The sequence below is a fragment of the Elgaria multicarinata genome, chromosome 4 (assembly GCF_023053635.1).
Source record: "Elgaria multicarinata webbii isolate HBS135686 ecotype San Diego chromosome 4, rElgMul1.1.pri, whole genome shotgun sequence".
NCBI lineage: Eukaryota > Metazoa > Chordata > Lepidosauria > Squamata > Anguidae > Elgaria > Elgaria multicarinata.
In genome coordinates this window covers 59,338,926-59,361,735 of record NC_086174.1, presented here as the reverse complement: position 1 = coordinate 59,361,735, position 22,810 = coordinate 59,338,926, and the positions used below count along the sequence as shown (strand labels likewise).

The 22,810-nt window shown below is 39.8% G+C and overlaps 1 protein-coding gene across 1 annotated transcript in view; it reads right to left on the bottom strand.

Annotated features, from left to right (window-relative positions):
• The window catches only part of TARBP1 (TAR (HIV-1) RNA binding protein 1), a 33,076-nt gene extending 16,368 nt beyond the window's left edge, over nucleotides 1-16,708 (bottom strand). The window contains exons 1-14 of the mRNA XM_063124374.1: nucleotides 15,739-16,708; nucleotides 13,784-13,881; nucleotides 13,281-13,350; nucleotides 12,452-12,600; nucleotides 11,411-11,463; nucleotides 10,589-10,686; nucleotides 9,268-9,403; nucleotides 9,083-9,179; nucleotides 8,476-8,565; nucleotides 7,785-7,920; nucleotides 4,447-4,546; nucleotides 2,584-2,759; nucleotides 1,604-1,701; nucleotides 577-738 (exon numbers count right to left, since the gene is read on the bottom strand). Coding sequence (XP_062980444.1) covers nucleotides 577-738; nucleotides 1,604-1,701; nucleotides 2,584-2,759; nucleotides 4,447-4,546; nucleotides 7,785-7,920; nucleotides 8,476-8,565; nucleotides 9,083-9,179; nucleotides 9,268-9,403; nucleotides 10,589-10,686; nucleotides 11,411-11,463; nucleotides 12,452-12,600; nucleotides 13,281-13,350; nucleotides 13,784-13,881; nucleotides 15,739-16,669 — 2,394 coding nt within the window. The 5' untranslated portion in view covers nucleotides 16,670-16,708. The remainder of the gene's footprint in view (nucleotides 1-576; nucleotides 739-1,603; nucleotides 1,702-2,583; nucleotides 2,760-4,446; nucleotides 4,547-7,784; nucleotides 7,921-8,475; nucleotides 8,566-9,082; nucleotides 9,180-9,267; nucleotides 9,404-10,588; nucleotides 10,687-11,410; nucleotides 11,464-12,451; nucleotides 12,601-13,280; nucleotides 13,351-13,783; nucleotides 13,882-15,738) is intronic.
• Nucleotides 16,709-22,810: the final 6,102 nt, after the last annotated feature.

Here is a 22,810-nt window from a genome sequence, read left to right as displayed (position 1 = left end):
CCAATATTTCTGACATTAGTATCAGGCTAAATTGTTTTAACGAACAATCATGATAGTATAAGCAAGCTTGGAGCCCGCTCATTAAAAAAGTTGTAAACTATTTGGGTATCATGTGAACTCTCCAGTATCGGATGTCCCTGTTTTTACTCACAAACTGTTCATTGTATAAATATGTTTCTTGCTTTTACATCTATTGCCCACACTCCAATATGAAATGCCATAGCTATAGCAATGTTGATTCAGCCAGTGTGTGAGTATATATATATTACTTTTTCTTAGCTACCTACAGGCATTTTATGCTGGTTCAGTATCTGACCATAATCTGTTCTGAATATGGTTATATAATATTTCCAGAAAGAACTGAAAACACTAATTTGGTAAATGTATTTATATCTTTAGGGCATGTCTTACTTGGTTTTCTTCTATAGAGCAATGCTACATCATTGTTCAATCCAGGCTGGACTAACCTCAGTGTTTAAAAAAAACTTTCAAAAATAGCATGAAGAACTCGTTTTTGTAAAAATATCTGCTTAAGCATTGTGACTCAATTTTCTGTTTTCAGACTTTCAGAATTACCTCTTCACTACCCATATCTTGCAGATTGCAAAGGGAGGCATTTATCAGAGAGGAGATGAAGCTGCAGTGAGATGGTCCCTTTTTCCAGCCATGGGTTGAACAGAAGTTCATTAGCTCTGACAAAACTTCTAGATATAAATTACAGCGCTGCAGATCTAAAATCTAAAATGAAGGTATAAGTTATTACAGGCCACCATTTAAAAACAACACCTAGAAGAAAAAGCTGACACAAGACTTTAAAAGTAGATGAAACATTTAAGGCCGCAATCCAAAGACCTATTTTAGGGATGCCCAGTATGATTTTTAGCTCCCACTGCCGTGATTTACATATTGCCCCCATGCCACGTCATTGACTACATTTGAAATCCTCCTCCATTTCAAAAGTAGTCTGTAACATTGCATGGAATGTGCTGATGTAAGCACATTTAAGCACACAAAACTAGCTCTGTGGTTCACTGGATCTTCTCCAGGGAGATCCTCATAGGCATTAATAGATCCCTGATGCTCCCCAACTCCCTTTTTGGAACAGTTATGCAGGTAAGCCACATGCCAGCGCATGTGCCTCCTATTTCCCCATTCACCCATTCTTTTTCAGTCCAGTTACACAAACTCCAGAGTTCCCATAACTTAAGACAAGTACCAAACAGTATTCTAACTTTTTCAGTAAATCAATATCTGACACCATATTTAATTAGCCACTAGTTGTTTCTCCATAATAACTTGTCAACCAAGACAAATTACATATATGACTATCTGTGAATTATTTTATGTCCCCACAAAAAGGAGCATCTTTGAAGCAAATCAATAATATAATTTATTGATAGATAAAATAAACCAAACTCTTTGCCCTCAGTCTCAAATATTTCACAAGTCTAGAAATAGATTTTAGATTATCTGTTTTGGCAAATGATTGTCAACAAACATTGTAAAATGATATTTCCAAACCAGATCCTTCCACAATATTTCTACCTTTCTGCATAAGAATATCCAGGACTTCACCAAACCAGAATCTATCCTAAATACTTACAGTATTTAATTCATTTGCTGTAAGTCTTCTGAGGAGAAAATCCAAAATACTTTTTGTGGCAGGCGTAAATGAATCCTGGAGAAATGTTATCAGCCAATCTGTTCAAAAATACATTGCAGTAAAATATTGGAATGTACATATTGCTCTCAAAACTATATAATACAAATTTGATTCAGTACAAAACAGAAACTAAAGCCAAATCTTTTTGTAAACCGCCCAGAGAGCTTCGGCTATTGGGCGGTATAAAAATGTAATAAATAAAATAAAATAAATAAATCTTATTGGGTGGAATCCAGCTAATATCTCCAGTAGTAAGGCTTCATCAGTGGAACAGGGAAACGGGCAATTCTCCCTCTCTTTTGCAGCCCCCCATCCCCCCAAATCTGCTCCAGAGGGTATTCCAACCCTCCAGAGCAGATTTGGGTGTGTGTGGGGAATCATCCTCTCCCCGTTATGCTGACCGAAATCTTCTGTCAGCAGAACAATACTAGTTGGATTTTACCCATACTTCCCAATCGTATCCTTTGAAATTAATAGTGAAAGATACTACCTATCATTCCAAGTGCCTAGTGTTCTAAATATCAGCTTTGGGGGGCATTTTGTATCATTATTTCAATTGTCAAAATTAAAAGTAAAAAGTTATTTGCAAAACGGTATTTAAAAGTATTTTTTCACATGCATCATTCTGAAAAAAAAGAAAAATGGACACTCTATGATAAGGCAGAGATTGGAATGTACGTTAGAAGGCATATTTTTCCTGTCCATGTATCAAAGCTATTTCTGTATTCTGATATTTCTTAAGGATATTTTAATACCTTGTTAGATGCATTGTTTAAGCCATATTATATTTGCTTTGAACATCAATTACTATATCAACATCAGTTGTTATAATAGGCTGTGTTGTTCAAAAGCCTGTTACTTTGTTACAGCAACTAGAAGTGCAAGATTGATAACAGCGACAAACTGAAGATACCACTAACCGACTTGAGGACTGGAACATTTCATTGAACAAAGCTGCAGTAATGTCAATAGCAGCTGTAGGCTTTTATCGGTTTTCAGTGATGAGATGTAGGGATTAGTGCCAAGTTTCAGCAAGACATCCAGTAGAGGGCTTAGGAGATCCTTTAGCTCAATCCGTTCTGGGCTGCCATTGCCACTACTCAAAAGAAATGTTAAAGAGAGGAACATTCTACTGCCTGTTTTGCAACTTATTATTTCAATTGTCAAAATTGAAAGTAAAAAGTTATTTGCAAAACGATATTTAAAAGCATTTTTTCACATGCATCGTTCTGTAGAAAAAGAAAAATGGACACTCTATGATAAGGCAGAGACTAGACTGTACATTAGAAGGCATATTTTTCTTAAGAACATAAGAAGAGCCATGCTGGGTAGCCATGGGCCTATCTACACCAGCATTCTCTTCCCTCAATGGCCAACCAGCAGGACGTGGGGAACCTACCAGTAGGTTGTGAGTGCAACAGCACCCTCCCACTGGAGTTTCCCAGCAACTACTGGAGCTAGCATATCATCATCATCACACCTAGTAGCTACTGATAGCCTTATCCTCCATGAATTTGTCTAATCCCCTTTTAAAGCCACCCAAACTTCTGGGAAAATAAGATGCATTCACTAATATCAGAGTGGAAGGCAGGTGACTGTCACTGAAGTCACATTTGGACTTTTCACACAGCAAAAAGCAAGAGAAGGCACCTCAGCCTACACTGCACGTTCCTGAGAAAGAATGGTTCCACCATTTGTGTGGCAGAACACGTACCACTCTCTAAAGACAAGTAATACGTTTTTTTTTCTCAGACAGCAGAAGGCAGTCTGAAGGAGGGACTTAACCCTCTTATGTTTGTGTATCATTTTGAAAGCCCGCAAAGCTCATATGACCAAAGGTAACAGTGGGACAAATGAAACGCATGCAATGTGGACTCCCACACCACTTTCAATTATCTTAAAAACTATTGCCCATCTCCAGCAAACTTTCTCTCCTTGTCTATCAACTGGCAAAAAGTCACCAACTCACAGATACATAAAAGCATTCTGAACTCAAAGCAGCAACTCCTAAAATACTCCAGAATATTTCAGTTGCATGTTGGATACAGCTGCTGTGCTTTAAAACAAACTTGTGAAACCATCTCAATACATCTCTTTGCCCACACACACTGATGAAAAGTGCAAGATACTAACAATGTGATCCACAAAACATTCAAGCAAGCATATCTGTGCTTAAGCCAATTTGTGAGCTGCCTTATATCAAGCCCGACCAACAACTCATTTACACTGATCTCCAACTCTTTTCTAACCATGATATCTTAAGAATCTGAGGATTTATTCTGGGGCTGTCTCTTACAGACAAGATTTATATTATGCTACTTAGTTCTAACCCTTTCCTGGACTTTGTATTCTAAAGCTAATAAGGCAAAACCTGCTCAAGTGGTTTGTGGACTGTTTCCTAAAACAAATGCAACAAGATATTTAGAACACATGTACATCCATGCAATGGTCTCTATTTAAGCCAGAAAACCAAGAGCCATTGAGAGGCTGTAGCCCTTGTCTCATAGGAAAAACATCACTGCAAGGGGAGACCAAACTGATGATGATGATGATTATTATATCCCACTTTCTTCCCAGTACTTGGACTCAAGTAGGGACAGGTTGCTTTTCCCTTCCCTGCCAGGAAGAAGGGGTTTGTTCTCCTCCACCCTCCGAACACTTTGAGTTTTTGTGCTGTCTTTTAGATCGTAAGCCTGATGTCAGGAACTTATTATTAATCTCTGTAAGCCACTCTGGTCCAAAAAGTGAGGTACAAATGCTTTCAACAATAAATACTTACTTACTTGAATTTGTGCTTCATCTCTTCCACATCTGCAGCCAGAAGAATCATTGTAGCAACAAGTTTCGCTTCAAACCTGTCAGGCATAAGGCAATCTTCCCCTGCTGTAAAAATTAAATCTGGATTTTAAAATCAAGTGTTGCAAAAGCATATATGTATATATGTGCTTTAAGAATCATGTGTTTTAAGATTCATCATAAATACAATCATTTCATAATCAATCCAGCTCAACTATTTCCCCTATTTGCTGTGTTGTACATGAAGTTTTAAAATGTGTTAAATACCTTTAAATCATCACAAGCATTGTTACTTTGAACACACACACAAAATCCAGTTGGAGTTGGGGCTTTGGAAGCATCAAAAAGAAAAAAAATGCAAAACAGAGAAATTAATTTTAAAAACAAAGGAAAGTAGCATAGTTAACAGTGAGACTCTACTGCCCTTTTATATAAAATAAGACATCAACTACATTAGTTGGGGGGGAAACCTGAATAAGAGTTAGGATTAAATAATTTTTGGCAGTCGTAACACTGATTTTGGCAGACCACAGTATGAAAAAGCAACATTCCTAATCCTATTTGATGAAGAGAACTGAGGTAAAACAGCATTATCTTCTTTTTTCAATTGATCATTAACATGACAATAACGTATTTTAGTTCCAGTGCTACAGTAAGATCATGTTTGCACCAACTAGGTAGAAAGATCACACATCAGGTTTTGTCTATTTAGTCAAACAGCACAGCACAAGATAATCCTACTCTAAAACTGTGCCTATGCCCCAGCCATACCCATCTATGCTACTCATCATAATGGCATGTTGCATCCCCGCACACAAGCAAGGTACATATCCACAGGCCATGTGCACCAGTGCAGAAATAGCAGTACACACTTTTAAATTAAAAATCCTTATATCAATTCCTACATGCTTAGGACTATAGCTGAAGAACTACCCATTACAATATGAAAGTTATCTAATTTGGGCAATTAAAAAAAGAAAGTTAACTTTGAAGCATATACTCCTTCCATGTAGTTGTTCTGAGTGAAGAGCATGCAGCACTTTTTGTTACACGTGCTGTTGTTTAGAACTTTATAGCCAACTGCTCATTGACTGTATTGTTCCAAACTAAATTGGAACACTTTGGTCAAATACAAGGGTTATGCATTTTAATTTCCCTAACTATGTTGGGGAACATGATAATGTGTTTGCAGATAATATAATTATAAATGAACATACCATTAAAGCCAAAGGGCTGGTGATTAATAATCTGTGAGATGCTCATTAATTGATGGTAATGTGGCCATAAAGATGGGTTGCAACTGAGTGGGTGGAAAGAGAAGCCCCAGCTTCTCTTCACAGGTGCTTTGCTCAAACAATTTTTTCTTTGCCCCCTTTGCCCCACTTCTCTCCAACCCTAAAACCCACACTTCTCTCCACTGCCTGATAGGCAAGTTTACCTTCCTCATTTCTGTTCAGCCTTACTGGGCTAAAACCAACATTGTGTGAGTGGGCTTCCAATCTTGCAATGGGACTTTATTTCCTCTATCCCCATTCCAAATCACCACTGATGGAAACTATTCTGTGAGCAGGAAAGTTTAATTGGATACTACCCATTAATTAGCAGTATACCCACCAAGTAGTGGATATGTGTATAGAAACATGGCAAAGAGATTAGCAATGGGCAGGATTTGGTTTTGGTTTGGCGTGGCCAAAACACTGGAGATTGGGTCTCTGCTTTTCTAAATTCTGCTGTCACCTAGTTCTAAATATGAAGTTATGTGTGATTTCCATTACCTTTATCCCACATCCTCCCAAAAAGGTGGAAGAAAAGTAGAGTTCAGGAGAATGGCAATACACATTGGCCTTAGGTCTCATATTACATCCTACATGTAGTGACGGGCATATGTATTCTTGAGACCCTTCAACATACAAGCTACTTCCAGACCTGTCCTTGTCTGAACTGGCTCTTAGAAAGTTCACTGATGAGCTGATTTGAACCGGGGATATCCTAAATTGTAGCTCATCTTATTTAAGCAGTATACTTGACAAGCTATGTTTTCATTGATATAGTTGTCTGAATGTGTATACAACATAACCAATTCCTTTTTACCATCATGAGAAAATAAAAATAACTGGAACTTCAAAAGAAATGTTCTGTAACTAAATAATGCTGACAGGAGCTTCACAAAAAATCAAATGAAATAAGTAATGAAGCTGATTGCTTTTAAGAATGCTCTTGTGTGACACACTTTTAAGTAGAGCTCTTTAGTTAATAGAACATATAAGCAACTGACAAATATGAACTCAGTTCAAGAACTTCAATCATTTTAATAATTTACCTACACTTTGTTCCAGAACATGGATGGAATTCTTTTACTAGTTAAATCAGTAAATATTATTCCAACTAATTTTAATGAGGGCAAAACCCCAGGCGATTCATATATAATGATTAGAATCGAAAGAGCTACTTCATGTATACTGAAGGGCTTGTGCACACCGTGGGATTTTTGATATTTTTGCTTTGAACAGTATGACATGTCACAACAGTGCTTTTCAAATTCCTCTTGGATTCAAAAGTGATTTGCCAAAAGGCATAGTTCAAGAAGCACAAATCCAAAATCCCCTTAGTGCATAGCTCTTTGCACAATTCCTTGGATCTTGGTCTTTATAAATACTTGAAAAGATTTTCTGTATAATAGCAAATTGGGCGGGTTTAAGCAAACCGTAGGGCAGTGAAACAGGGCCAGACAAGTATGAATTACTGCATAATTGGGGAGCCTGCTAAAGTGTGCAGAAAAATATTACTTTGTAAAACAAAAGGAGGGGGAAAAACGAAGAACCCCAACTTATGAGATATGTGTATGAAAGCCAACCCGCAGACAGAACATCAGAAACAGTGAAAATGCAAATTATTTTGTCATCATTAAATTTTAACTATACAAAACTTTAATCTTGATTTCACTGATTTTATTTCTTTTATATTAACAACCTGCCTTTCTTCCATGGTACTTGAGATATTATCCTGTAGTGACCTCCCAGACCCAGACTGGCTTTTCAGCAGGATTGCTGCATTAGCCATCTTGGCTGTTTTTAACTGAAAAGGTGAGGTATAAATATTTGAGGTATAAATATTTGATACATTTTCTCTCCCCATTTTATTTAATAAAAGCTCACATTCATTAAAGCATTCACAAATTGACACCTTAAAAAATCATGTATCACTGTGAGTGTCCAAAACATTAGAATTCCGTGCTAAATAATCCTTAACTTTAGGAAAACAACTATTTTATACATGTGCTTATTGCTTTTATAAATAATATTATTTACACTATATGTAAACTTACGATAGGCTATTGGTGTTTTCAGATAACCCTCCACAAGAAACTGCGCATAAACACTTAATGCACTTTTGTCTTGAGGTATGTCGCAGTTTAAAGGCCTTCGAAAGCGCTTGTCATTCGTATGCAACCAATCACAAAGCTAAGCAAAACAAAATGAATTACTATTTCAAGCTATCACCGCGCTATTTTTCTACAAAACATACTTGACTATATTTGCCTATTTACAATTTTATTGTTCACATATTTCTATTCCAAAGTATTTTAGGTTACATAACAATCATGTAAATAAAATAAATGACGTGGGCCAGGTCTAAGATTGGAATTGCCACCTCATAGCTGCTTAGAATTAAATTCTCCCTACTGTAGCCCCCTGCACACTCACCCCACCAAAAGAATCTGTTGAGGGTCAGAAGATGCTCAGAAAAGGGTTGCTGTGATGCAGAAGGCTGCAATGGGAGTGGGAAATTAGAGGAACTCAAGTAGATGAGTTTGAGCAAGCACAGCTCCTGCTGGTGCAAGCTGCCCAGGCCTTTCCTTAAGGATCCCGTGCCTCAGCAGAAGAGGCTTTTTAGAGGGTTGCAGTAGGGACAAAGGAGGTAAGGAAGCTACACTACACAAGCTTATCAGATTAGCTGTCACCAAGACTAACAATGGCTAATCAATTAACACTTTGATTTCATTTGACTTCTCTTACCATTGTCCACAAAACAGTCCCTCTGCCTAATGATTCATCTGGTCTCAGAGATACAATAAAGTTTGAAATATCTGAAAGAGATACTTTCTCCTAAAGAAACCAATTTAAGTTAGATTCATTAAAATCAAGAAAAAAATGAAGTTCAGAGTTACATTAAAGATAGCATACTCTCAGTTTGCAAAATCATAAGACAATAAAAAGCAAGCATCAATCTTGTTATTTACCTGGCACAGAAATAAAATGCTTTTTTCAGTTGCCATGATGAACTCATAAAGAAATATCAATTTCTTGTTATGTTCAGTTAACCATATTAAATAATACAATGCCTTCCATGTCTTATTCACTATTATGGAGCTTTTTGTTTTAATGGAATGTAGGTGTACAGAAGAATGTACACCTACATTGTGTTTTTTTTTAAAAAAAGCCCAGAAACATAATTTAAGCAGAGAAAACATTTCACCTGAGATTTAAGAAAAGTAATCAATTTGAAATTATCTATCTTTAAATCTAACTGAGTAGCAAGTTTTACCCATCGAAGTCCTACAACAGTACTAAGCTATATTACATAAAATACAACACAACTATATTTCATAATAGAAACACTTACTACATCTGTCAAGTGTATAGCTGCTTCAAGAAGATAGCACTGAGCAGCTCCTCGAAGGAGAATCTGATGTGTGATCATAGTACACTGCAGGACTCCTCTGCAAATAGAGAAGACACATACTTTGAAAAGTTAAATAATGAACCGAGCCTGTAGAACATTCCTATCAAGAAAACTCTGGATATTACCTCAGAGCTAGGAGTCCTTCAACATCCAGTGCTCTGCATGTTGGAATATGTGCCAGTGCCATGGAGAGAAACAAAACTGGAACAGCACACCAGTGCCTACTGCTCATTTTCTGTATAAATGTTAACAAAAAATTACCTTAAAAGAGAAAAAGAAAAAATATTTATATATTGCATATCAAGCTACACCTACTAAATTTCTCTCTTCTACACAACTATTAACAGTTCAGGTGCCCTGTCCTCTTTTTCACTTGGCCTCCCTAACTTGTTAATGAAGATAAAAATGGGGTTCGGGACAAACTTGTGTATGCCATCCTGATCGACTTGAAGGAGGGTGGAGTGATAATGTACTCAATAAAACAAAAAATAAAGGATCCTACAGAGCACTGCCTCTCATCTCCAGCCAAGCTTGGGCCAGTGTTGCACATAACACGCCCTGAGCGTTCTAAACCCAGAGCAGTATGAGAAGACAGGCAACTCTGCACAGAGAGGTATTACCTTCCCCCATCTTTCCACTCACGCTCAAGAGCAAACTACAGACTACATGCAAATACAAAGCCATAAGAACAAAAGGAAGACTTGTTGCAAACCAGGACAGTGTCTCCCCTAACACTGGGTCTGTGCTAGCCTCATAACCTAGGTAAGGTAACCATTTAACAGAGATGGCTGGACATGCCAGGTCCAGGCCCGATTCAAAGTGCTGGTATTAACATTTAAAACCCTAAACAGCTTGGGGCCAGGCTATCTGAAGGAACGCCTCCTCCCGTATGTACCTGCCCGGACCCTAAGGTCATCCTCATGGGTCCTTCTCCACAAGCCCCTGCCAAAAGAAGTGAGGCAGGTGGCTACCAGGAGGAGGGCCTTCTCTGCTGTGGCACCCTGGCTGTGGAATGAGCTCCCTAAGGAGGTTCGCTTGGCACCTACATTATATGCTTTTAGATGCCAGGTGAAGACCTTTTTATTCTCCCAGCATTTTAACAGTCTATAAATAAATTTTAACTTGGTGTTTTAAATTAGTAATTTTGAATTGCTGCTGTTTTTATCTGGTTGAGCTTTTATATTGTATTTTATATTATGGTTTTATGCTGTCGTTTTATACTTCGAATGTTTTAATTTTTGTGAACCGCCCAGAGAGATCCAGCTATTGGGCGGTATAGAAATGTAATTAATAAATAAATAAATAAATAAATAAAATAAATAAATAAATGCCCTTCACACACAGCCACTTTCCCTCTTCCCAAATAGCTCCTCACTTTGGTCACTTTGCATGACTGAAATGGAGAGCCGGCTTTTATGCAAAATCAAAATCTGTAACTAAACATACTTTTTTCTTTCTCTGGGAGGTTTGTGAAGAACTTAGCCAAGAATTTCTGTAGCTTCATTCCTAATGGAGGGCAGGTTCCTATAATTTGGCCTGATGACCTGTTTAGTTAAAACAAAGAAATATACTGGAGGTTACAAAAGCCAAGGTTACCAAATGATTACAAAATATTAGTTGATTATTATTAAACAAATAAACTTGCATAAGCCTCTATATAGATATGTATGTAGATATTGCATACATATATCTCTGGATCCAACCTTTTATTAAAAAGACCATCTTTAAAATTAAAACAACTGACCAAAACCAAGCTAGCTTCAATGAACACATAAGTACACCCTGAATTAAAAAACTCACTGATTCACTAAATCTATTGATTAAGGTTTGTTGTATCCCAACACAACAGCCTCCTAAAATAAGATTAAACTTCTTGGATTTTTTAAAAATGATCAACTAGCAGTGATGACATCTGAGAGAGATATTTCTTATACTTCCTCCAGCTCTTTGTCAGGTTTTGTGAGATAGGATAATAAATATAGCATACAATATTGTAAATGTAGGCACACTACATATTAATTTAATTACATAGTGATGATACCTGCTGGGACTTTTTCAATCCCTGTCCAGACTGAAGAGAAGTCCATAGCTCAATTTGTTTTTATTATAGGCCAGCATATGAAATAAATAAATAGACCCTTATTAATAAGATACCTGTGAATATTCAGATTGTCAAGAGATTTATATATAATTGGCTTTACTAATCTGTTTATCGTTTAGCATCTATACAGATTCAATTATCCAATTTTTCACTGAATAATGTATTACCTGCTATAAAGTGAACTTTCTGAAAGAGCATCCATTAAAGGGCCAATAATGAACTAAAAAAAGAAATTACATTTGCATTAGAAGAAATATCACAGGCAGTGTATTTACACACGATACTGATTCTTAAGAAAATCTACACTAATAGGGAACTTACAAAAAAAATGTAATATAAAGTAAGTAAATCACGTATGTTTGAAAGCAGTGGGAAAAGAAGAAAAAATTCCTCTACTCTGTGATACATCTATTCCCTTTTTTAAAAAAGGTGAAATTTGTTAATGTTACCAATATCCTCCAAGAATGCTATAGCTGAAAGAATACTACCTCCTACCCCACACCTAACCACTTTTCCTAAATCCCAAAAGTGGGATGAGTCTTACTGGGGTGATATGTGCAATTCAATTAGGAACCATGATCCCCTCAGATATTGCCTTGCCCCAGTTTGTGTGCGCATTCGACTGAGAAGACGGAGTGCAACCCTGCCCTCACTAACAGAGCAAACCAGGCTGTGGCCCTGTTCAGAAGACACCATAAACCACAGTGGTTAAGGCTTTTTTGTTAACAAAAAAGCCTTAACCACCATGGTTTAAGGTGTTTTCTGAACAGGGCCTGTGTGTGCCCCAGAAACGGATGGACAATGCTCTTGCATTTATGGAGAAGATTATGCTTTCCCTAGGTTTTTTTCAAGAGCTCTAGACTTAAGAGTGTGCTACCCAGCTGTGCTCTCATTATTTCTTAGAACCTCTGCTAAAATTTAAACGTTCCCAAATGAGGGTAACAAGCGCTTAACCCCCGTCTCCCATACCTAGGAAATATTGACAGTAGAATTCAGAGAAACTAGTCAAATTTCAGAGCAAGGCTGCGCAACTTACAGCTGTCCAGCTATTTGGGCCTGCAACTCCCATCAGCTCTAGCCAGCATTACCCAATGGTGAAGGATCACAAGAGTTATAGGTCAAAACATTTGGAGGACTACAAGTTGCCAACTCCTTCTTTAGAGGTACAATAAGGAAATCTTAGGAGAAGGAAGGGAGGTAAACCTTACCTCTGAAAATCCTGGTGATGTGGGGAGATGCTTTGTTTGCCAGATTTCAAGAAAGTGAAAAACACCTTCTTTTGTAAGTGTTTTGTTTTCACTCTCAAACATTCTTTGGTAAATGCACATATGCCACGATGGGTGAAACACCCAACAATCTGTTGCAAAAAAGATAAATTTCTCATCAGTGATTTCTCACCATACTTTCTCTGAGTGGGTGGGTTCGGGGGAACATATCATATACTTATTATCATGTTACATCTAATGACATTTTTAAATGAAACTTATTTTGATATACATTAAACATCCAGGAGAATTCGACTAGGAAGGACCCCATTATTTCTATAGCTCTGACCTTTTTGAAAAAAGATGGTATAGCCTTTCATATTGCCTGCTGACTTGTTTTCCTATGCTCTATATAACTGAGGGCCACATCATACAATTGGCAGCCGAATATTCGGTAAATTGGCTTCATGGCCTCATCTCTCTCTCATCCCATGGGCAATGTAATGCCAGTGTGCAATCCTCCGTCCTCATGTTTTTCATGGGAAAAGTTTGCAAGATTCCTGGACATTATACACAAATACATTATACTGTATTTGTGGAGGGCAGGGGTAAAGTTCTGATGCCCCTTTGCATGTATCACATTTCTAGTTAACAACTGTATGCACTTGCCTTTAAATTGCATGTCTTTCTAGGGCTTAAACTATATAAATTGTTACCACTTAAAAGAGCTGGAAAATTATTACTTAAACTGCTAAGTTCCAGGATTGCAATCCTGCAAATATATAAGCCTCCCCTTTGATAACTGACAAAGCAATTGGAACTCTTGTCTTACCTTTTTGTTCTGATACTGCATGTTCATATAAACTATTTAACTTTGGTAATACTGGCTTTATAACATGTATCTAAAATTAAAGAACAGACATTATATTAATTTGATTTGCTCTGTATAACTATACTTGAAGAGTTAGATTTTGATCTCTGCTATGATTTAAATGACCAAAGTGACGCCATCATAATGTGTAACCCAGGTTCAGCACCTTCTTTGTAAACAGTAAACTTTATATAAAGTTGTGATGTACTTCAGTGGACTTGCGGAAGACTGAATGGCTGCTTCCGTTCTCAAACTACCTCCCCGCATCCCGCCCTTCTCCCCAAAAACTGTTATGTTCAAAAAGCGAGGAAGATTCTTGCCTACTAATAAAACATGTCTCTACAGCTGCTGGCTTCTGCCTTCTATCTCAGTTCATGTTGTGGGACAGCCCTATCATTGTGGATATTGGTATCAGTAACAGACAACAGCAACTCTCATCAATCCTTTATTAAAATGTTATTTACCTGATTTCCTTCCAGAGTCTCCATAATTAAAATGTAATTCTCCCAAAACTGAGTAAGTTGATCCTTTTTTTCAGCACACCACCAGAACAGACATGGTTCTAGAAGATAAATAAATTAGAAACATTTGTCCTCTATTTTTCATGTCACTAACATGAAAAAGATATTGAAACTTTTCTCCAGAAACAATCCTATTAGCGTGAACAGATCTTTCCTAGTGAGAACAAGCACAGGCCATGATCTTCCAAAATTAACAAACATCTATATGGGCAGCAAGTAGTAATGTGGATCAACAGCACAACCCTTTCTCTCCATGTGTATGTGGAGGGAACCCCCAACTGATTTCTATTTCTCCCCTCCCCCCACCCCACCCCACCCCAACTCACCCCTTATCTTGGTACACTGCTTTTGTGCCAAGCATAATGGAATGGCCAAGTGCATTGCAGATGTGAACCCCTCTTGCACCTCACCTTGTTATCCACCAGCCCGCTCTTCTCCACAACCAACCCCCACATATATCACAAGGACACTGTACCTAAAGGGACCTGGCAAGAGCAGGCTCTGCTACATATATGTGAGGTGTGGGAGGAATCCACGTTAGCAGAACTGGCTTTGGTAGAGGAAGGATTGTGCCACACATTTCTAAGTGTGCATTTCCTCTGTTCTTATTCCATTTTTACAGCTAACCCTATATGATGTTCCAATTAGCATTTCCATTCCATTCTGTGTTCCTTAGTAGAAAAGCAAGTTTATGCTTAATAAGGTACTAGCTTCACTAGGTATTGTATGAATAAACAATGAAAAATGCCCTTCATGTTGGTTGAAGTTCCATCCATCTTTCTTCAGTCAGAACCTCTAAATAAAGCTGTTGATCGATTTGTGCAAGTATCTTTGGAGGATTTGGAGCATGAAAGGAAGATTGTGGGTTTTGAACTTTCCCAGCTATTTTATAATTCCTTGGAAGAAGTCAGCTCCATTTGTGTTCATCTCAGCAAATGTATGGGCATTTGTAGAAGCACACTGCTGTGGTTTTCCCATATATTATTGCTGTCTTAGGCCTTAGCTAGATCTAAAGTTTATCCTGAGATCGTCCCAGGGTCATCCCTGTTCATGTAAATGACACACAGGATATCCCGGCAGTAGGCAGGCTATCCCGGGATAAACCTTAGGTCTAGCTAAGGCCATAGAGGAGCTCCAGGTTTCACTGAACCAGATCCAAAAATGTACTGCCATTATTTTAACACTATCCAGGACAGCATACATCCAGTAAGTAGTTCAAGTGGTTTGGGGGCCATAGCCTGTAAGTATGGCAGGATTCTGAACCTATTCAAAACTAAGGTATCCAGATTAAGTTACAGTAGCATTTCTTGTACCTTAGCAGCTCCATACAAGGGATGTTTTTATTAAGGACAGCATTGTTACAAATGCTGTACATTTGTTGTACAAATACAAGGCAGGTGCCAAAGTTCAGTAAAAGTACAAGAAACCTGTCCCTTTATTGTATTCCAGCCAAAGTACATAAATGTTATACATTGATTGTATTACTGCACAGATGCAGCCCATCAAAGATCTTTAAGCTGGCCTAACAAAGCCATTATTCTTTATTGATAACTGCTTACTGTATTCACTCCATCAGAGTGTAGTGATTAGGGAGAAAAGGCCAGACTTTCCTTTACTTCCAGCCTATGGGCATCTGATCACAAGTACCTCCTGCCACGTGCAAAAGTCAACTTTTGGCACATCATTACTAACCCAGATTTAGAGCAATTTGTGGTGCCACACCAAAGGCTGAATGCTATATATGGCACAAGGTACATGCGACCAGCTTGCCACACGCTGGGAAGTCAACCTGGGCAGGCTTTACCCCGCTGAACCAGTGGTGGGAATAGACCCTGTTCCAGGCATATTCCACTCAGGGTACGCAAAAGTGTCAATCCCCAGAGGGCCCAGATATGTACCATTTCCAGGGTCTTGGCTACACTTGCACTCTGTCGGGAGCTTATCAGATACGTCCACAGCTCGTTTCAACAAATAGCGGGCTCTTTTCCTGCACAGGGCGTCGCTCTCGGTCAGTCCCTTTTGTAACACTTTCCAGAAGCTACTGCAGAGCCGAGCATCGAGCGACTGAGCAGCCCCGCCGCCAGCAGTAGCGCCACCCCCCTGCTGCTGCTGCGCGCCCGCGGGAAGCACCGCGTCGGAGAGGGCGCTCAGGACCAGTAGGGTCCTGCTCACCCGCTGGGGGATAGCCTCGGGCGACAGCATCAAGCCTTCCCACACGTGCCCCAGGGCAGCGCCATTCCTCCCCAGCGCCGGCAGCAGCCTCCCGGCCACGAGCAGCGCCTTTTCCTCTTCGTACTCCTCGCCACCCTCTCCCTCCCCCCACAGCAATCTCAGCGCCGCCCCCACGATTCGCCTCAGCAGCGCCGGCTCCTCCAGCCAAGGGGCCACAGCGGACAGGACCTCCACGGCGGCCTCAACCTGCCGCCTCCCAGTGTCCGCGCAGGCTCCCAGCGCCTCCCGGGCCAGCCGCTCCGCCAGGGGAGCCCCGCAGAGCGAGGCGCAGCCACGCAGCGCTCCGCAGGCGGCTCTCACCAGGCGCCGCCGCTCGTCCGGGGACTCCCCCGCCGAAGCAGCAGCACCGCCGCCGCCGAGCAGCGCCGGGAGGCAGCGCCCTAGCGCCGCCTCCCAGGCCACCCGCCGCTGCTGCGCCGCCGCACCCCCGTCCTGGCCCTGCCCGCGCCAGCCGCCCCTCGCTGCCCGTTCGAGCAGGAAACGCAACGTCTCCGCTTGCTCAGCCGAGAGCGCCCCGTCTTCGCCGCACACCGCCCGGAGCAACGCGCCGCCATCGCAGCATTGCGAGAGGAGCGCGTCCGCCAGCACCACGTCCATGGCGGGAGCGCGCGGCCCTACCACCTGGCAGGAACGGCCAGAGGAACAGGCCTGCCTGGCTGCTTTCCTCGCGCTTTCCCCCAGCAGCCTTTGCGTTTAAGGCGGCTGCGGGCAAAGCAAGCAATCGCTTGATGATAGGCCTAGCCGGTTGCTAGGCTGTTTCAGGCATGGCTTTTTTGTATCTCTGGAAAGCTGGAAGCCAGGCAGATATTCAACAGGCGAAGCCGCTCCTTGCCTCACCCTTCCCCCTCCGAATCACTATGCTAGGTAATCAATGGGTCTGTGATACGAGCGTGTGACCAGAACAGACGTGTGTGCAAGACTTCAAAACACTAACTTAAAACAGACTTGCACGTGCAAATGAACTACTCCAGAGCCAATTTTAATGCTTTATTTATTTCATTTCTGTAGCACCCACAAGCACTCTGGGCGGCTTACAAAAATGAAAAACGATTAAAATAAATTATACAAAGTGCATTGAATAGGCATTGCAGCTGTGTGAGGAATTTATAATTGATCTACTACAGGCTCCACCTGGAACCATGTTTTGGTAGCCTTTGCCAACCTGGTGCCCTCGAGTTGTTTTGGGATTCAGCTCCAATCAGTCACAGCTACTACGGCGAATGGTTAAGAATGCTGGGAGTTGTAATCCAAAACTTCTGGAGGGCACCTGATGGGGGGAAAGCTGTTAGAAAGAAATCCTGTAAGCACATCCATGCAGCACTATAATACCAACTTCAAGGGAACAACAGCAGAAGAAGGCTTGAGCCTTCATATCTTGCTTGGAGACTTTCCAGAGGCAACTGACTGAACCCTGTGGGAAACGATGCTAGTTGTCTTTGGTCTAGTCTTTTATTTATTTGAAATATTTCTACGCCACTGTTAAGGACAAAAGCCCTTCCAAGGCAGCTTATAGCAAAAGAAATTAATAAAATCAACAAACACCAAAACATCCAGGTCAAGCAGTACTAAAATTTAAAACACCATTCTGTTTTTGAGCTCCATCACACCTACTTTTTTTTCCTGATATGCACCTATGATTTTGACCTCCGTTTCATTAACACAGCAAGCGCTGGTCACTTTCACATGCATGTGCTGTTGCATCTCCTGGCTTATTCACTCTCTCACTTGACCACGCCCCACCCTGTCCCTTCTCCTTCCCCCTCTAGTTCATTGGTTCTTGGCCTTGATGAATGTTGTGATGGACATGGCATGGCCATCTCTGTTCCATTTTTGAATAACTGCTTCATTATAGCAGTTATTCGCTCCTGCTAGAGAACTCTATGGCCAATGGAATAGTGCACTCGACATTTTAATCAACTGATTATTTGATAAGCAACGGAGCAGCCCGTTGTTTTTCTGTGTTGCTTAGTTCAAAAAAATAAAGTAGTGTGTGTTGTGTGTGCATTGTGTGTTCCCACCCCCCACGACACAATAATCAACTCAGCGGAAGGTTGACTCCTCCCTCCCCATTGATTATCGTGTCATCTGACAAGAGAGAATTTATTTTAAAAATTCTAAAAAATCAACCGATGAAGAATTGGTTACAACAACCTAGTGAAATGCATCCCAATCTTGGAGAATTGTGGTAGCCCAATTACCAAACCAAACTAACCTATTACATACCCAAATATGTAATGGATTAGTATGCAACTAGAGTGGAAGGCTGCTGACATGTGTAGGTCTGGTTTACAGCAATCACCTTTTCTCACCTTCATTCTAGGAACAACTAACTCAACCAATTGGGTACATTGACTTTAATAAAGAAGAGTCTTTTTTTTTTAACTTTGGCTCTGCCTGAGCCTCTATCTTATAAGACTTATTACTTGAGATCTGCCAGGCCGATTTTGCTCATTTTTTGTTTTAAACTGAAGCTTGAGCAGTATAGACATGCAGAAAATTTTGAAACTTTGAAAAAGTTCAAAGCTCAAGCTTTGGCTAAGCTTGAGAAGGGAGAGGGATAAGGCAAATGGAAGGTTGATGCATATGCCCCACACTGTGCATGTAATGTAACACAGTGCGCATATGGGGAGTTCCTGGGTTGTTAATGAAAAGCAGGTGCAAAGCAGAAGTGGCAAGAGGCACTCCTAGCACACCACCACCAATTCATGGGTTAAACTCCGGCTATTGGGCGGTATAGAAATGTAATAAATAAATAAAAAATAAAATAAACAGCTCATGAAATGGCATTACAGGCAATTCAGACCATAGTGTTAAATTGGTTTCTATGACCCTGCTAGACTTGGATCTTTGCCTTGCATATGGAAAATTAATTTTGCCATAAAAGTAAGTTTTTAAAGGGCTCAGTAGCTGACTCCTATACTGCTCAGTAGACCCCAAGATGAAGTCAAACAATCAACATGTGTCCTTTTTCACTTTGAGGAGTATTCTTTAGAATTTGTTACAAGCCTGTGACTGGATCGGGAAGCACTTCCTGTGTCTCTTGCAGAACAGCAGGTGGTGCTGTTGTCAAGATTTTTCCCTTGATTTTTTTTTAGCCATATAGAGTAAAAACTAGTAAGACCTTAAAAAAAACCCCAGAGACAAGCAGAATGATCATATCAGGACTTCCAACAGGACTCTCTCCCCCCCCCCCCCGTTTGAAATTAAGCACTAGTGGTCATCCATGCTCCCAGTAATGTGCTTTAGCATACAACTGAAAAAGAAGATTCAGTGTTTCTCCAACATCATACAACTATCCATAGGGATTGCAGCTCACATGTACATTACCTATATCTGATGGGCCCTATGTAAAACGTGTGGGCAGAATGGAACTTGCAGCAAGTCATAAATATTATGAATGAACTCACCAGAGTAGACCTGGAAAAGGACTGTGAAGAAATCCTTACATCTTTGGTTGGCTGGCCTGATTTCCCATTACCCTCTACTTTGTATAGTCATTACAGAAGTGTAAAATAAGAGGGAAATGCTGATAAGACATTCCTGTGGCTATGCACCATTCAACTAGAATATTGAACCCACACAATGGTGGAAGAAAAAAACAAAGTCTTGTGGCACCTTAAAGACTAACGAATTTATTCTGGAATAAGCTTTCATTACTATAGCCAACTAAATCAGATGCATTGAGTACTATGGATAGTTTTGGGTTTATATACAGTACATATAGTGGGATTTGTTAGTCTTTAAAATGTCCAAAAATCAGTTTTTGCTGCAACAGGCTAATGTGGTCACCTTACGGAAATATGTATAATCATGGAAGCCTGCTACTGCTGTTTCCTTCTCTCTCCCTCTCTGCCCCTGGACGAAGCAAAGACATTCCATTATGGGGCATGGAGGAGTACAGGGCCAGAGAACTGGCCACCCAATTCCAGCATTCATGGCAATGTGATGTGAATGGTATGGGAACAGCCTCAATGGCCTAATGGAAACTAGGATGGGGGAGGACACACACACAAAAACACCAATATGTGTCAAAGGGGGCAGAAACAGCCCTATGAAATTTATATAAGGAAGCTTGGAGGCCTTTTAAGGGCAGGAATCAAAAGATAAATAATTGAATAAGGATTTTTGCATCAATATCACATCAGTTTGGCTTGTGTGTGCTTCAAACTATAGACTTCAAAGAGTTCTTTCTTTGCACTTTCTCTGATTGCTTTGAAAGTTTTACCATGAACAATTGAAACATCCCTTTGGTAGTAAATGATGGCTTTGAAAAACATCTGCCAACAAAAGTATGGGCAATTAGAAAACGGATCCTAATGCAGCGCTTTCTCTTTAATGAGTGTCTAATCCTCTCTGTCGGCTCATATACACAACATCATGGTCTCAGCTAATCCTTGCCAATTTGAAAACTCCTGACTCATTCCAATATCACTTAGAGCCTCCTTAATTGAGTACAAAATAGCTTCAGCAACAGAGGTGGGCCCTTGTTCCATGCTATAAAAAGGCTTTCTTGATGCTACAATCTTTTCATTCTCGCAATTTACCTTAAAGGCACCCAGTTCATAGGAGGTCCAGGATTCAGAATGGCAAGTGTATCTTCCCCTTCCCCAACCCTGGAACACCCAGGTCACTTATAATATAAATAGATGTGTTTATAGTTTATTTTAAACCCAGCAAATAAGACCTACCTTTACTTGTTCATTTTGCAAGGAACAGGTCCCTTCTAAGGGGTCATTTCCCACTTCCTTGGAGGAATGCCCTCCCTCCCTAAGACGCTTAACCTGCATGACTTTATTTATTTATTTATTTATTTTATTTATTTATTACATTTTTATACCGCCCAATAGCCGAAGCTCTCTGGGCGGTTCACAAAAATTAAAACCACAAAAAACATCCAACAGGTTAAAAACACAATTACGAAATACAGTATAAAAAGCGCAACCAGAATAAAACCACACAGCAAAGTTGATTATAAGATTAAAATACAGAGTTAAAACAGTAAAATTTAAATTTAAGTTAAAATTAAGTGTTAAAATACTGAGTGAATAAAAAGGTCTTCAGCTGGCGACGAAAGCATAACAGTCGCCTAGGGACTGGGATGCTGTTATCATGTTCCTGAAATTTGGTAGGTAGATGCTATTGGTGCCGTTGACATTGGCTTGGATCTAAGTAAATTGAACTTTATTCCCATTGAAATCAATGGGTTAAATTAAGTCATAAGTCACTGGTCCCATTGATTTCAAGGGGAACTAAGCCCAACTAATTTATCTGCACCTAACCCAATATTTCTGAAAATGGGGCTGCAAGATGTTTAAAGATAAGAGGTTGACCATATGAAAAGGTCAGGGCTCCTGTACCTTTAACAGTTGTATAGAAAAGGGAATTTCATTAGTATGCATGCAGCACCTGAAATTCCCTCTTCATCACAACAGTTAAAGCTGCAGGAGACTTGCCCTTTTTTGTATCTGGTCATTCTAGCTACAAAAAAGGGCAGGGCTCCTGCAGCTTTAACTGTTGTGATGAAGAGGGAATTTCACTAGGTGCTGCATACATACAAATGATACCTGCTAGAATTCCCATTTCAATACAAGTGTTTAGTAATTGCTTAGATACCAAAGTAGGAGTTAGTACTGTATAGATAATTCCAGGCTGCATATTAGAAAGGTATCTTTTATAAGGTAACTTAAACTTACATGTTAATCACTGCATCATTGTTTAGTGGCTGAAAGAAGTCATGCCCCACAGAGAATGTGATGACATTTTTCTGCTTGGCTATCATTTTAAAATCAATGGTGCTGTGGATGTTGGCCAAGCCATTCCTTTTGTTAGGTAGATTACTGGTTAATAGCCCTGGATGGTTGGTTGATGGTCCAACAATGGGTTTGGAGATAGTCTCCTGATAGATGGAGATAGCCATCTGAATTTAGAAAACATGACACCTTTCCTGGCAAAGAGAGAGGTCAAGTGTGTGGCGGTGGGGGGGGGGGATGAGTAAAGAAATTTTGAAGTTTGGAAGAGGCTTAAAGAGAGAGAAAGGTCTGTGTTGGCCTTTAGGCCTTGAGCCGACCATGTTATCGTTAGCACTTGGGGGGATGGGTTCGAATATGATTTTTTGGCAAGGTATGAATGCCTAGAGGCCCAGCATTGGGCAAAAGGCGGGATACAAATAATAATGATGATGATGATGATGATGATGATGATGATGATGATGATGGAAAATATGTGATAGCAAGTCATAACTCTTTGCCTTTTGTGTGTTACCACTCCACTCCCAAGATACCTTGATGTAAATGGATTTTTTTGATAATGTTTAATATTGTGACTTTTATTATTAAACATAACAATTACATTAATTCTGATTATATAAACTAATAATAATAATAATAATAATAATAATAATAATAATTATATGGATGCTGCTGTTTTTATACTGTTGTTTTTATGTCTCTGATGGTTTTTAAATTTTGTATACTTTTAATGTTTACTGTTTTTAGCTTTTGTGAACCTCCCAGAGAGCTTTGGCTGTGGGGCGGTATATAAATGTAATAAATAAATAATCACACCAATTAAAATATATGCTTCTCGCCTGCCCAAGGACCTCCACTTCCCTTACTCGGCTTCGTCCTTTTTCTTCTGCTGCCCCTTACGCCTGGAACGCTCTTCCAGAACACTTGAGAACTACAAACTCAATCACTGCTTTTAAAACTCAGCTAAAAACTTTTCTTTTCCCTATAGCCT